Source organism: Rattus norvegicus, chromosome 2, assembly GCF_036323735.1.
Source record: "Rattus norvegicus strain BN/NHsdMcwi chromosome 2, GRCr8, whole genome shotgun sequence".
Taxonomy (NCBI): domain Eukaryota; kingdom Metazoa; phylum Chordata; class Mammalia; order Rodentia; family Muridae; genus Rattus; species Rattus norvegicus.
Genome location: NC_086020.1, coordinates 175,443,632 through 175,460,186, shown reverse-complemented (window position 1 = coordinate 175,460,186; position 16,555 = coordinate 175,443,632). Strand labels below are relative to the sequence as shown.

General features: G+C 43.6%; 1 protein-coding gene across 27 annotated transcripts in view; it reads right to left on the bottom strand.

Moving 5' to 3' along the window:
- Arhgef11 (Rho guanine nucleotide exchange factor 11) overlaps positions 1-16,555 on the bottom strand; it is a 121,584-nt gene that overhangs the window by 33,666 nt on the left and 71,363 nt on the right. For 17 of the 27 annotated variants that reach the window (XM_006232759.3, XM_039103185.2, XM_039103180.2 and 14 more), the window contains 4 exons: positions 7,579-7,698; positions 5,790-5,835; positions 5,178-5,254; positions 4,350-4,487 (listed from right to left, as the gene is read on the bottom strand). In XM_006232759.3, the coding sequence (XP_006232821.1) occupies positions 4,350-4,487; positions 5,178-5,254; positions 5,790-5,835; positions 7,579-7,698 (381 nt within the window). 27 annotated transcript variants of the gene reach the window in all.

Sequence of the window (16,555 nt, the reverse complement as noted above, 5' to 3'; positions counted from 1 at the left end):
CCAGGATGACTGAGAGACCCTGAAAGTATCAACAAGTGAAAGAGGGAGGCCCTGAGCTGCTCACACATTCAAAGCCACAGTTAGGCTGGCAAGTGCTTCTCAGATACACCTCAAGGCCCTCAATCTTACAGCACCCAGTCTTTGAAGCCCATGCTATCTAGATCCCATAGAATCTCTGGCAAAAACACTAAAAAGACTAGATTTTAGCTTGCCTGGGGAAATTTTTTTTAGAAATAAATTTATTTTTAAAATGTTTTTGTATAGGTATATATTGGATGCTGGGCATACTTTCTATACGTTTCCCCTTTCTAGTGCCTTATTCCCCCCCCCCCCCCCCCGTTAGTCCCTTTTGTCCCCGGGGACAGTTATTTCATGTACATAGTACATGATTTTATATATCTATAGAAAGCCAAGCAATAGTAAATGGGTAAAAACACATACTATTTTTCTCTCTGAAATTGGCTTTATTCTAGTTACATCCATTTTTATGCAAATGACATGAGCTGGTTCTTTATTCTGGCTAAATAATTCCATTGTGAATACACACCACATATTCTTTATCCTCTGTGGCTGAATACTAAGACTGGTTCCGTGACTCAGCTACTGTGAACTGTGCTGCTGTAAACAAGGATGTGCACATCTGTGATCCTGACCTGGAGCTCTTTGGGTAAATGCCCAGGAGTGCTATAGATGGTCATTGCTATACAGAAATTGTCTCTAAAATCAAACATTCTATGCTACTGGAAGTTCCTTACGACTCAGGAAGTAAACAACTCAGAAGCTTCAGGAAATCCCTGAGACTGGATGCGCCAGGCCACTCCCTCCCCAATCATAAAAACAGTAAGGACTGCTGAGAAATTTCTGGCTAAGTGAGCTGCCTGGAAGAGACTCTCTCCAACCCGTTGACAGTTGACTACGTTCCACAGTGCATTCTAGATTTCCAGCTGTCATGACCTGTCACCCATGCTAGGGTTAGCTTTTGGTGATGCCTCTAGCTGAGTATTTCTGCTCCTGTAACCAACTCCTACCCATACTCCTGTAAGTAACTCCAATCAAAATTCAAGTTCGCCGATTTGGACTTTGGTGATGTCATCATCAGATCTCTATCTGGGGTAAGTAGGTATTTGCTCAGGTTGCCCTAGAATAGTGTTACACAATAGTCATATGAAAGACCTATTTTTAGTTTTTCAGAAATCTTCACATTGATTTTAATAGTAGTTAGGACTAGTTATTACCAGTAGTATATAAGGATTTTCTTTAATCTGCATCCTCACCAACTTGTTCTGTGTTTTCTTACTGACTGTCATTCTGAATGGGGTAAGATGGGTCTCAGGATGGTACACTTCCCTTACGGCTAGTGAAGTCAAGTATCCTTTCATGTTTACTGATCATTGTGACCCATATCTTGAGATCTGTTTCTTCATTAGCCCACTTACTGACTGGGTTTTTGGTTTCTTATTTTTGTTCCTTGTTTTTTGGAGAGAGGGTCTCTCTACATAGTTCTGGCATTCCTAGAACTAACTGTGTAAACCAGGCTGCCCTCAGACAGCTCCACCTGCCTCTGCCTCCCAAGTACTGAGATTAAAGATGTGCTCCACCAGGCCTGGCTTCCAATATAAAATTTCTTTACTGAAAACAATTAATGAAATGTTATTAGATTCTACTTCATTACAGTAAACACTGTTCCCAATCTTTGCTGCTGCTATAATGCTTCACCAAAAGGCTTACAGTTTGAAAATAACACCCCTGGACTCATTATACCAATGTCCTCCAGTGTGAGAGTTTTTGGTTTGTTTTTTTGAGTCAGGGTCTCACTATGTAGACCAGGCTGGCCTCAAACTCACAGTGCTCCACCTGGCTTACCGTGAGAAATTTACCACTGGCGGAAGTCACCAAGATGACTTCAGGAGAGACATTGGTGAGGCTGGAATCATTTTATGCGGTGCTGAGACATGACATTAGATAGCAGTGAGTCAAGTCGTCCGAGAGGTCACTTCAGTTTCCATTTAATCCTTTGATCAATCAAATAAAGTTTCAGTCTGCTCTTAGTCTATCTTTACAAAGTCTTAGTACCTTTACAAAGGGAGATTTCACCTCAGACTTAATTACAAGCAAAGAAATATAGCTAGGCTGAGAATATGATACTACATAAAATTTACTCATAGATAATAAATTTAAATAGATAAATTTTATGTTTTCATTAATTCCTTTAGACTTTACTTTATGTGTATGTGTATGTATATTTTGCCTGCATCCATGTTTATGCCCCAATGCATGCAGTGCTTGTGGTGCCAGAAGAGAGTGGTGGATTCTCTGGAACTGGAGTTACAGATGGTTGTTGTCCTGGCTAGTGTGTATGTCAACTTTACGCAAGCTAGACTCATTTGGAAGGAGGGAATCTTAATTGAGAAAAAAACGCCTTCATAAGATCCAGTTGTAGGGCATTTTCTTAATTAGTGACTGCTGAGGGCGGGGCAACCTGCTGAGGGCAGTGCAATCCCGAGGCTGGTGGCACTGGGTTGTATAAGAAAGCGAGCAAGGCAGAAACCAGAATTCTCCATTGCCTCTGCATCAGCTCCTGCCTTCAGGGACCTGCCCTACTTGAATTCTGTCCTGACTCCCTTGGACAATGAACTGTGATATCGCAGTATAAGCCAAATAAACCCTTCCCTCTCCAGGTTGCTTTTTGTCATAGTGTTCATCACAGCAGTAGAAGCCCTAAGACAACTGTGAGCTGTCATGCAGATGCTAGGAAGCCAACTTGGGTCTTCTGGAAGGACAGTGGATGGAGTTAGTCTTATGAGCTGTGTATTTAGAAGCTGAGTTCTTGCCCCTATCCAGACTGTAACCTGAACTTGGATATTAACCTATGTACTGCAAAGAATGCTCCCCATCAATCTTGGATTGGTCAACAGCTGATGCTTCTGACTGGGCAGAAAGGAAAGGAAGGTGGGACTGAGAACTGAGCGAGGGGGTCTTGAGAAAGACCATGAGGGGAAGGAGAGAAAAGCCAATGGGAAGAGGAGACTGCCATTAGATGGATGAACCATTAGAGAAAGTGGACAGGCTGATAGAGCAGAATCAGCCTGAGAGACACCAGATTGGCAAGTGATTGGCATTTGTGAGGGTTGTAACAGGTGGAAGGATTAGAATGGCTCAAAACCTGCCTAGCACAGCGCCTATAGCTCATTAATAAATTGTATGTCTTGTGTCATTTTCTTGGAAACTTTTGGGCAAGAAGTGGGGGGAGTAAAAGAGATCATAATAACCCACCACAAAAATAATTAATTCAATAAACAGTCAGTGCTTTTGACTGCTGAACCATCTTTCTAGCCCTGAATTTTTATAGTACATGATACAGTCACATAGTTTGGAGGTGTAACCATTAGCTTCTCACATATTCATCCAGAGATAGCTCACACAGGAGGCATCCTATTAACATAAATAGCAGCTTTCTTTCTCCACTGTTCGTGTCTTTCTAGATAAGGTTTTACAAAATCATTTCTAAACACCCATGCTGCCTCATTCACACTTACCTTACATTCACGGTATGTGATACTGGTTTAAATTTGCAGCAGTGACAAATATCTTTTAAAATGAATTTAAGTTTATGAAACTAAAATGTGGATTTGGAAAGTAAAATCAGTGTAGTGGTAAAATTTACAAACTCCTATTGTTGTGAGCCAATGTCTCGTTACCCTCTGTCTGCACTGCTCCAGATAAGCCCACCCACAGCCCAGGTTCTTTGCAGGACTTGGTCTTGGGCCAAAATCTGTCTTCCTGAAATCTTCCCTGGACCTAGTTCTACCTCTGAGAGTGGGGCTTTCACATCACCTTTTGCGCTCTTTGGGCAGTACCCCAAAACCCAAGCATGGGCTTAGAAGGCAGCTTTGACAAGGAAAGATTCTGAGCATGATGAACTTCTGTTTTCTATATTAGGAGGCTAGTAATAAGGCTTGTTTATTTGATACACAACATTTTCGTATATCTGCATCATTGTATCTTGCACTTATTCATGTCCTTGCCCTCAGTTTTGACTGAAGCAAAGTTTTGCTAAGGGAAGATAAGTATTCTGAATACCTAGACATTTAAAGATCACCGGCTTTTCCTTAACTTGTGTGATCTGTGGGAGGCATCTACTGATTCTTCACACAGAAGCTGACCTACTGGACTCCTTACCTCACTCTGTGCTTGGCCTTCTCAATTTGTTCTCTAGGTGACCATCACAAACCGTGTGTTCTAAGAGCAGGGTTAGTCTGATTATTTAAGGTTACATACTGATGATTACCCTGGCCTAAATCCTAGTTGTGAAAGGAGAAAGGCAGACTGGGGTGGTTCATGTCTCTCACCTGGTGGTTGAGCGGGAGCAACGCTGCATCTGAGCCCTGTCGCCTGTGGTGCTGGGCCACCCTGGCCAGGATTACAGGGGAGGTTTGAGGGCTGTCTAGTCCAGGATCTGACAATACTGAGTTCCGATTCATCAATGACTAAGGGAAGAGAATTCTGTGAGAAGGAACCTCCCTCATCCAGACACCTCTCCGGGGTCAGCTTGCTTTATAAGGACAACAGTGCTAACACTCACCACACCCTTGATTATATATTATCACAGTTAACCTTTCAACAGTTCTCTGAGGGAACATCATCTCTTAACCTCCTTTTCACATAAAGAACCAGGCCTCAAGAAGGTCGTGAGACTTACTGATGGTCAAAGAGCTTGTAGTATATATTCAGTCTAGGAAGTCTCAGTCATAGTTCACACACAATGGTCATTGCCAAGTGCATCAACTCTTATGTACACCAACTAGAGATTGCGGAGGGCCATACTATATTCCACCATTTTCTTGGTGAGCTTCTTTTTATAGATACCAATCATCTTGTCACCAATAGCTAGAAACAGTCAGAAAGGGTCTTGGTGGGCTTCACTAATACTGCCCCCCCCCTTTTCACTCCACACTTTACACAGCAGAGCTGATTGACTGTGATAAAGCACAAGTCAGATAGGATGATCTGACATGGGGATGTATGTCAAAGCTGCCTGGATCTAGGACACGGTGTCTGAATCCCTAGAGCTGGAATTGTGGGGGAGGTACACAGATGATGGGCCAGGGCCTGCAGTGACCAGGAAGGGAACATTGAATGCATAGTTGTAAAAGGGCCTTGTGTCTGCTGGCACTCACCTCACTGATGGAGGGAAAGCGTTCTGTCCCAGAATCCAAGCCACTGTCTGCCTCCTGGGAGTCCACAGAGAGGCGGCCTGAGAAGAAAGCAGGTTAGACAGTTTAGAAAAGATCTCAGGTCCTGAAGAACACACTTTCTTGTGGGCACTAGGCAGGGATGGGAAGTTGCCATCATTTGCCCTTCATTTGCCAGCTGCCCTTCAACTCTTTCATACCAAGACCCCCATTTTCTCCTGACACACTGGACTTTTACTATCCCCATATCCAGCTTTTGTCTACTTCTGCAACTGGGCACAGAATATGTCACTGCCTAAACTAAGTCTGTGTAACACCTTCAAGTTACTTTTTCTCTTCAGCTTATTCCTGACCCTTAGGTGGTCACCACCCCTTCATAAGAGTTTGTTGAACTCCTAAGTGTCACATGCTGTCAACAAGCTGCTGTCTGGACTTGTCATCTCAGCAGCTTCTGTTTCTGACTTAACTATTGCTTATTTTTACACGCCCAACTGCCCTGTGTACTGGTATCTTTGTTCTTGTTACTCTAGAGTCTGCCTCACTGGGAGAGACTACCATAAAGTAGCCTCATATATACCAGGGGATGACAGGACTTACCCTCACATGTTCTCTGACTGGTCTCACCACAGGGTGGAAGTATGTCCTAAAAGAGAAAAGACCAAAGGATGAGAAATTTTTTAGAGCCTCTCCCACTCCCATTGATTTTCCCAATCACAGCCATGTTTGCTTTTATAGCAAGTGGCCACCTCTGTTTTATTGCCTGGGAAATGCCCCACTTAAAGAGATGCTCTCTGAGAGTGTGTAGCCTGAGAAGGTGGGAAAGGAGCTTGACTATTGTAAAACTTAACAAAAATCTCCCTCACCTACCACCCTAGACTTCAAAGCATTTATTGCACTATTTCGGTTAGATACAGGGAAGGGCATTCTAACCATCAAGAAATAGAAAAGTCCTAAGGCTGCACCGAGGACAGATGTTAAACAGCTGTGTCTATGGGGAGCACTGGTATTGTCATGGAGCTGTGTCCTGGCCATTGCATTGCACACTGACAGCATTTTACTGTGCATAAAGCATTTTCTTAACTGCATTCAATCTTTCAGCAACTCCGGTTAAGAGAGGCCATTCCCATGTCACAAATGGGGAGGCAGAAAGAAGCTCAGAAGCTCAGTGACTGTTCTAAGCCACATGTTCAGTAAAAAACAAACAACAGCAACAAAACCAAAACCAGGCTAGAGTCCGCATATCCCCATCTCAGCTCGGTCTCAGAATCTGTGTCACCACAGAGTGGCAGCAGCCACATACACATGCACAGAGCATGGTGAGGGGCATGCTTCAGTTCTGGCGACACCCTACCAGGTTGACTCTGCTGTGTCCTCTATAAGTGAGAAATCAAAGAGAGGGCTCTTAGTGGTCAGGTTATTTAGCCATGAGTTAGAAAGTTGAGGGGAACCAGAGCTGGAAATCAAAACTAGATGGTCTATGCCCACAATCTAAGCCATCCACTCTATGAAAGCTCCTTCAGAGAGTGAATTTGTAAAGTTTATTTGCCTATGTTTTTACCAACTTCTGAACAGGACATTTAAAAAAGAATGTAAAATGTCTTAAATTTTTAAAAAGTTTTTTTTGTTTTTATTTTTGGTGTTTTTGCCTATATACATGAGTGTGTGTGTGTGTGTACCATGTGTGTACAGTGTCCATGGAGGCCAGAGGAGGGATTGGATCCCTTGGAAGTGGAGTTATAGATGGTTGTGAGCTATCATGTGGGTGCTGGGAAATGAACCTGTGTCCTCTAGAAGAGCAGTCAGTGCTCTCAACTGGTGACCCATCTTTCCAGCTCTGCCTCAAACAATTTCTATGGGTTTGGGGAAATACTCTTCTTAGATACTACAATTTCCTAATTTTAGATCTTTTTTACTTACTCAAAAGAACTGAGCTTGATGGTTACAAGCAACACACTCACAGTAAAGTCCCTGATGAGGAGAATAAACAACCTTTTCCTGTGTGGCATTTTCTACAAAGTGAATTTAGATCCTTCCCTACTGACTGAGATCCTTTACTGAAGCTGATGAAGGCACTCATGTTCCTTTGAGGAGATCCTCAGAGAAAAAGTAACCAGAGGAATGGCAAGTGAGGCCAGAGTAGGAGTATACACCCTGAGAAAACTATCAGAAAGGAAGAGTAAAACAGACAATCTATTTTAGTGCATTTGTTTTTGCAAGGAGGGCATGAAACAGGCTCTGACGTCCTGTGGTATCTCTATTGTATCCCAGGTAGGTACTGCAATGGTGCTCAGCCTCATGGCCCAAGAGGCTTTCTGCCCTGCTCTCCTCCTTCTGTACTAGTCTGTCTGATGGAGCTGTCCCTGAAGCAATGCCTACTACCACTCACCACTAAGCCACCAGTCTCCTGCTGGATCTTCAGCTGTAACTGAGTGACTCGCCGCCGGGCACCTTCCATTTGCTCTTCTAGCAGGCTGGCGGGGTTCCGACTATACACTTCATAGATACGCTGGGGAGGGGGGAGGAGGAGGAGGAGGAGGAAGAGGAAGAGGAGGAGGAAGAAGAGGAGGAGGAGGAGGAGGAGGGGAAAAGGTAGAGGGGTGGTTAGTAGAGGATAGCTGACTTACCAGCAGTAAGAACAGTTGTTATCACAAAACAAGAAGGGAGAAGAGATTTCTGTCTGTTATGCTTGCTATTTTCACCATCATTTAGGATCAGAAAAAGGGGTGACTGATGACAGACAGAATGTATGTAGCAGCTGAGAAAGGAAACAAACCAACCAACAAACCAAAAAAACCCCAGACGGCCTAGCTGCCTTCCACTCACCTATATTTAAGGGCTGGATGAGGCTGCATGAGGTCTTCCGTAACTCGCAGTCAAGTGTGAACTACTGAAGTGACTATCCAGATCACTACACAGATAATGTTAGGGCAAATGTAACATAGCGAAAATCTCAGATATGGAGGGAGACGTTTACAGAAGACTGGCTCATCATCAGAAGCTTCTGAAGAGCAGGCACCATCTACCTCTCCTAACGTATCTGCGGCATGCAGCAGAGTGAGAGCACAGGGTTGAGAAGACTGTCACTAGACCCTAGCTCCTCGACTTACTAGCTGGGTAGGCTTGGGCAAGTCTGAATACAGCTGTCAAGAATGGAGATGACAGTATGTGCATCATGAGACGACCCTAAGATCGGAATACAATTAGGTTACATGCTTGCCAGTTATTTGTTGAACTGTTTTTGTACAAAAGGAATCACTAGCAAACCTTACTAGTTAAATGGTGATGTGATGTTTACACATTCAGTGACTTCATCTGAAGCTTCCTGCTACCTGCCTACCTCATTAAAATTCCTTACATTTTACATTTATCTGTTCCACACCACTAGAGTCCAAACATTTGTCTCAGTAGATAATATCATCTGAGAACTTCTCCAACATTCCTCCACTTCAAAACATCTCCATCTGTACTGGCTGGTTTTGTGTGTCAACTTGACACAAACTGGAGTTATCACTGAGAAAGGAGCTTCCCTTGAGTAAATGCCCTCATGAGACCCAGATGTAAGGCATTTTTCTAATTGGTGATCAAGGGGGTAGGGCCAAGCCCATTGTGGGTGGTGCCATCCCTGGGCTGTTAGTCCTGGGCTCTATAAGAGAGCAAGCTGAGCAAGCCAGGGGACGCAAGCCAGTAAGTAACATCCCTCCATGGCCTCTGCATCAGCTCCTGCTTCCTGACCTGCTTGAGTTCCTGTCCTGACTTCCTTTGGTGATGAACAGCAATGTGAAGGTGTAAGCTGAATAAACCCTTTCCTCCCCAACTTGCTTCTTAGTCATGAGGTTTGTGTAGGAATAGGAACCCTGACTAAGACAATATATATCTTCCACTCCTATCTATCTGTCTATCTATCTTCCATTTGAAAATGGTTTGCTGCTGTGAATGTCTTATTTTATGACTCAGTGGATCAAATAATGTCCAGTTTATGATGAATAGTTCAGGTCATAGGCCACTTGGAGTGGCACATTGTCAAACATTTGGTTTCTACTAAAGCCCAATAGCAGGCTAATATTAGTCAGGGTTCTCTAGAGTCACGGAAGTTATGGACTGACTCTCTCTCTCTCTCTCTCTCTCTCTCTCTCTCTCTCTCTCTCTCTTTCTCTGTGTCTGTCTTTGTCTCTCTCTCTCTCTCTCTCTCTCTCTCTCTCTCTCTCTCTCTGGGATTTACTGGAATGACTTACAGGCTCTAGTCCAGCTAATCCAACAATGGGCAGCTGTGAAGGGAAAGTCCAAGAATCTAGTGGTTGCTCAGGCCCACAAGGCTGGATGTCTCAGCTGGTTTTCTGTATCTGTTGGAATCCTGAAGACCTAGGTTCCAATGCCAGTGAAGGAATGGATGTGCTAGCAAGGTGAGGACAAGCAGGCAGGGAGCAAAACCTTCCTGATTCCATGTCCTTATATAGGCTTCCGGCAGAAGATGTGGCCTAGATTAAAGGTGTGTCTTCCTGCCTCAAGATCTGGATCAGAGGTCTGTCTTCCTACCTCAAAGGTCAGGACTAGAAGTGGATTCACTATCTTCACACCAACTCTAACTCGTGTCCTCTCCATATCTGGACTGTAGTGGTAACTGCAGCAGGAGAACTATTCCCTTTTCCACCCCTCGATTCCTGGACCTGTGGATCTTGGCTATGGGAGAAACTGTATTATATATTGGACACTGATTCAAAGCATATATTGTCTTCTGGAGAACCCAGCCCTAGCCCTCCAGGCTGCTACCACCTAATTGATGCTGTAACTGTGTCTTCAAAAGGCCATTCCATCCTCTGTCAGGCCAGCTGCTTCAGGATGGTGGGGAACATGGTAAGACCAGTAAAGTCCATGGTCATGGGCCCACTGTCGCACTTCTCTGGCTGTGAAGTGAGTTCCTTGGTCAGAAGCAATACTGTGTGAAATACTATGATGCTGGATTATGTATTCTGTAAGTCCATGGATGGCAGTTTCGCCAGAAGCATTGCACACAGGAAAGGAAAATCTATAACCAGGGTAAGTTTCTATTCCAGTGGAAGTGGTCCAATGTAGTCAACCTATAACCAGGTTGCTGGCTGGTCACCTTAGGGAATGGTGCCATATGTGGGGTTCAGTGATGGTCTCTGCTGTTGGCAGATCTGAAACTCAGCCATATCTGTAGCCAGATAGCCTTGGTGAGTGGAAGTCCATGTTGTCTAGTCCTTGTATAACCTCATCTCTGCAACCATGGCCACTTTGTTCATGGGCCCATTGGGCAATGACAGGAATGGATCAGGAATGAGGCTATCTATAGAACCAATCATACAATCTATTTGCTTACTGAACTCCTCTTCTGCTGAAGTCACCTTTTGATGAACATTTACACGAGACACTAGTACCTTCCCATCCTTTGCCCATCTGGAGAGATTTATCCACATGTTCTTCCCCAGATGTCTTTCTCACCAGCTTTGCAATCATGCTTTGCAAATCCCTGCCCATCCAGCCAATTCATCAGGTACAGCCCATGAGTCAGTGAACAACTGCACATTGTACTGGGGGATATAAGCTAGAGTCACCTAAGAGAAAGGAAACCAAGTCGAGGAAATGCCGCTATGAGATCCGGTTAAAAGGAATTTTCTCAATTTATGATCAACGGGGGAGGTCCCAGCCCAGTTTAGGTGGTGCTATCTGAATAGTTGTTGGAAAGTTAGTTATGTCAAATGATGTTTTCCAGGGGAACACAGGTGAAAGGATGTTTGGATACAGCAGACACATGAAAGGACACATGATGAAGGAGTGTAAAGATGACCTCACAGACAGCGGGAGACGAGCACTGAACTTTGTTTTGGTTTTCTCTGCCTTACTATTCTTCGTTAAAGACATGTATGCATTGGTTCACCTTGCATAGCGTTGTGAGCTCAACTTTTGGTAACACTGCCATTGAGAAAAACTCAAAGAACTGCTCTTGAGGTTCCCGCGGCAGCCTGCCACTTCAGCAGCCTCACCTCAGGCCGGTTGGTGAACCTGGCAGTTTCTTCAGGATTGAACTACAGTTGCTGGTTTGTGCCTAGTGTCTGTCGCCTAGAGGGCTCATCTGCAGCTGCTGAATTGTATTTGGTGTTTGCTACAGGATTGAATTGCTGTCAAAAAAGATCAAGTTTGCCCCTAAAGAACTATTGTTGAACAGGCGCACTTTCCCCATAGCCTAATAACTTTTCTCTTTTGCTACCTCTGCTGGGTGGTAGGCTAGAGATGTTGAACCCTTATTAAAATTTTTTTTTTTTTTTTTGGTTCTTTTTTTCGGAGCTGGGGACCGAACCCAGGGCCTTGCGCTTCCTAGGTAAGCGCTCTACCACTGAGCTAAATCCCCAGCCCCTAAAATTTTTAAAAAATTTATGCCTACAGCCATCCCTGGACTGCTGATCCTGGGTTCTATAAGAAAGCAAGCTGAGCAAGCCACGGGGAAGCAAGTCAGTAAGCAGCACCCCCTCCATGGTCTCTATATCAGCTCCTGCCCTGTGTGAGTTCCTACCCTGACTTCCTTTGGTGATGAACAGCAATGTGGAAGTGTAAGCTGAATAAACCCTTTCCTCTCTAGCTTGCTTCTTGGCCATGGTGTTTTGTGCAGGAATAGGAACCTTGAGTAAGACGGCATCCATGTCTCTCTTCTTGTGACTCCGAACTTGCATCTTTTATCACTCCAAACCACTCTAATCACTTTGAGTGTTCCTTAGACATCAATCAGCTACCTTTAAAATCTTTTTCAAATGGTTCCTTCCTTTATCCTACCCAATTAAGAGCAAATTCCCACAATAAAATTATTTCTACCAATATAGATTGTTTTTTGAGCCCCATCACCTCAGCAGCTACCCTTTAAAAGATCCAATAGCAGCAAATGGTATGTACAGACATTGGATGCTGGCACAGTGCCAGACGCACACAAATCTTCAATCCACTTTCAGGTTTCTCTCCTGTGTTGGTGTGCTGGCTGGCTTCAGCCCGACCCCAGCTTCAGTGATTATCTTGTTGCTGAGGATATCTGAATCTCCTTTCTCCAGAGCCATTTCCCAGAGGATAGAGAGACTACTTAAATGCCTCACAGGCATGCTCAATTCAGACTCAAAGTCGACCTGTAAGCCTTGCTCCTGTGCCCTATTTGACTCCACCCAGGGCACCCAGGCAGCAAACTCAGAGCCATCCTTTACTCTTTCTCTTCTTAGCACACAGTTCAAGTTCCCCTGACGTGACTTCTGAGACATTTCTGACATGTTCTCTTTTTCATTCTAATTTCTATTGTTCTTGTCAAGTCTGCCCTCATCTCATATACTAAGAACAGCCAGCACCAAGGTTTCTTTATGACAAGTGTGTGTGCCTCAGGGTATGTATGTGCAGGAGCCTGAACAGGCCAAAGGGCCCATGACGATTTGAAGATGGAGTTACAGGCAGTTCCAAGTGGGTGATGGGAACTGAGTCTGGGGCCTCTGCAGGAACAGCAGGCACTCTTAACCACTGAATCATCTCTCCAGCTCCCCAAACACTTCTTTCAAGAAGAGTGATTGGAAAATCCTTGATCGATTCCTTTAGGAGAGACTCCAAGATCTTTAAGTGACCCAAATCACTTGCCAACCACTGCCCTCTTCTGTCATTTCAATGTCTGGTCACAGACTGAACCCAATTCAATTATCACCTCAGGAAAGCACCGATAGAAAACTGCATGAATTACTCACTCTTTCAGGCTTCTATGGTGTCCAAGAATTATTTTAAAGTTTGCCACTGAGATATAATTCACATAATTTAAATGTATTTAAAGTAAATAATAGAATTTTTTAGTATATTCACACCATTGTGATCATTCTCACTATCATATTCCAGCACATTCTCATTACTTCAATAAGAAAGTTGGCTCCTGTAAGCAATCACTGTCTACCTCTCTCACTTCCCAGCTTCTGGCAGCCTCCAGTCTACCAACCTCTTTGTCTTTGAGCATTTGCCTACTCTGTACATTCCACACAGACAGAACCACAACCTTTGTGGGCTTCTGTCTGGCTTCTTTCACTTAGAATGTCTTCAGGGTGCTTCCATTTATAGCATGCATCCATTCTTTCTTATGGCTAAATATCCTACTGTGTTGTACATAGACCTCATTTTTCTTATCAGTTGACAGACTCTAGGTTATTTCCTTTTGGCTATTATAAAGATAGTTGTCATAAATGTTCATGCACACATTTTTGTGTGAATATGAATTTTCAATTCTGCTTGGCATTTATGTCAGAGTGGATTTATCTGATTATACAGTACCTGTGTTTAACACCTGGAAGAACTGTCTAACATTTCCACAAGAGTGTACTCTTTTATAGTCCCACTGTCAGTGATGCAAACAGTCCAAGAAGTAAACTTGCAGACAAAACATAAAAAACATTCCTCAGGTTTGTCTACGGCCCTTCCCAGAATGCTACTCTGCATTGTTTTGGCTATAAAAACCCCAGTGGCTGTGAAGCAGTCCTTGTCTTCTCACATGCTTATTGGCTACATGGAGTTCTTTCATTGTGGTTTTTTTTTTTAATTGCATTTTTTTATTTACATTTTAAATGTTATACCATTTTCTGGTTTCCCCTCGTTATTTTCTCCTCTCCACCTTCGCTTCTATGAGGGTACTCCCTCACCCACCCATCCACTTCCTCCCACCTCTCCACCCTGTTATTCCCCTACACTGGGGCACTGAGCCTTGACAGGGCCAAGGGCCTCTCCGCCCATTGATGCTCAACAAGGCCATCCTCTGCTACATATGCCGATGGAGCCATAGGTCCATCCCTGTGTTCTCTTGGGATGGTGGTTTAGTCCCTGGGAGCTCTGGGGGGGTCTGGTTGGTTGATAGTGTGTTCTTCTTATGGGTTGGAAACCCCATCAGCTACTTCAGTCCTTTCTCTAACTCCTCCAATGGGGACCCCATTCTCAGTTCAATGGTTGGCTGTGAGCATCCACCTCAGTTATTTGTCAGGCTCTGGCACAGCCTCTCAGGAGACAGCTATATCAGGCTCCTGTCAGCATGCACTTCTTGGCATCAGCAATACTGTCTGGGTTTGATGACTGTATATGGGATGCATCCCCATGTGGGGCAGTCTCTGGATGGCCTTTCAGTCTCTACTCTACACTTTGTCTCTGTATTTCCTCCTGTGAGTATTTCTGTTCCCCCTTCTAATGTTTTTAGTAATTTTTTTAAACTACATAACCTAGGCTGGCCTCCAAACTGCAATCCTGCCTCAGACTCCACGTGTGAAACTACAGGTGCATGTCATCATGCTAGCGTGTGTCTTCTTTAAGAACTGTTCAAATTCTTGGCTAATTTTGTTTAGAATAAGAATAAATTTATGGGGCTGGAGAGATGTCTCTGGAGTTAAGAACATTGTTACTCTTCCAGAGAATCTGATAGCCTCTCCTGAGCTTTAGAGTACCTCCACATACACATTCTTAAAAAATATTTTAAAAAGCTGGGTGGTAGTGGTACATGGTTCTAATCGGAAGGCAGAGGCAGGTGGATCTCCGAGTTCCAGGCTAGCTTGGTCTACAGAGTGAGTTCCAGGACAGCCAGGGGTACACACAGAAACCCTGGCTTAGAAAACCAAAACCAAAACCAAAATAAATAAATAAATAAAACCAAAACAAACAAAACAACCAAAGGCGGGGGAACTCAAACAAACAAAAAACCCAACAAAGCTTATAATAAATATCCAATTCAAAAAAGTCAAATACTCTTTTGAATTAGTCAGCTTCTTACCTAAAGCGGGTTGTCTGTTTTGTTTTGGTTGTTGTTTGCTTGCTTCTCGTGCTTAGTATAAACTGAATCCCGAATCTAGGCAAGTGCTCTACTACTGAAAAAACGTTATAGCCTTTGCCATTCTTTTTTTTTATGAGTACACTGTAGCTGTCTTCAGACACACCAGAAGAGGGCATCAAATGTCATTATAGATGGTTGTGAGCCACCAAGTGGTTGCTGGGAATTGAACTCAGGACCTCTAGAAGAGCGGTCAGTGCTCTTAACCACAAAGCCATCTCTCCAGCCCCCTTGTCAAATTATTAACTGTGTTGTCTTTTTTTTTTTAAAATATTTTATTATTTTGTGTGTGTGGAGATTGTGCCTCATGTATGCCTGTGTACCTCGTGCATGCAGGGCCCACTGAAGTCAAGAGAGCAGTGGACACCTTGGAACTGGAGTTCGTTGTGAGCTGCCATGTAGGTGCTAGCAGCTGAACCTGGGTCTTCTGGAAGAGCAGCCGGTGCTGTTAACCACTTAGCCATCACTCCAGCCCCATTATTTGCCTTTTTACTTGTGAGGTGGAAGAGTTCTTTACGTATCCTGGTAGTTGGACCCTTAGCAGATATCTGACTGTGAGGTATTTCTTTTCTTCTGTGAGCTGTCTTTTTTTTTGGTTCTTTTTTTTTTGAGCTGGGGACCGAACCCAGGGCCTTGCGCTTCCTAGGTAAACGCTCTACCACTGAGCTAAATCCCCAGCCCGTGAGCTGCCTTTTTATTATTTTATTTTATTCCTTCATACACATACATTTTAATTTTGATGATAGCTATCTTTTAGGGGATTATTTGTACTTTTATTAGCATAAAGAAACCAGCAGTTAATCCAGGGTTATGAAAATGTATACTCATGTCTCCTTGTAAAAAGATTTGTGCTTTTCTCTGCTCATTAATTAGAATATCAAACACAACATAAATGCTGTGTAGCTACAGTGCTGAGGAAATAATGACAAGAAACCATCTGTCCATATTCAGCTCAGATGCAGGTCCCTCTTCCCCATCTCCTGGAGTTTTATAGTTTTGTTTGTTGAGACTTTATTAATCCATTCCTAAGTTTTGTTAATTACATGAGCTAAGGACACAAACTAACTTTTTGTACATACCCAGTTGACCCAGCACTATCTGTTGAAGAGACAAACGCTATTGAATTGTCTTAGTGTCTTTGTTGGAAATGAGTTGCCACAGATGTATAAACTTCATTACACAATTCTGAATTCTAGTCTACTAACCTATATATGCGGCATCATATAGGCACAGTGTCTTGGTGTCCAATGTGAATATACCAGTGCCAATTTACAACACAATAAGCATATCTTCATTTATCCCATCATGTTCTATGGCATTGGTATAACTCCTTAGGGGAAAGGGACATCTCTTAATAGTCTCTGTAGCCATTCTAACTCCTACTTCTAAGGCCACCCTCACTCACTGCTGCTGTACAGAATACTTAGCATGCCGCAAGAACACAGAGCTCGCTAAGTGTGTTCTCACAACTCCATGCCTTGGACCTAAACTGTTTTCTTACTAACATTCCCCAAACTCAGGGTCACTCTATGTA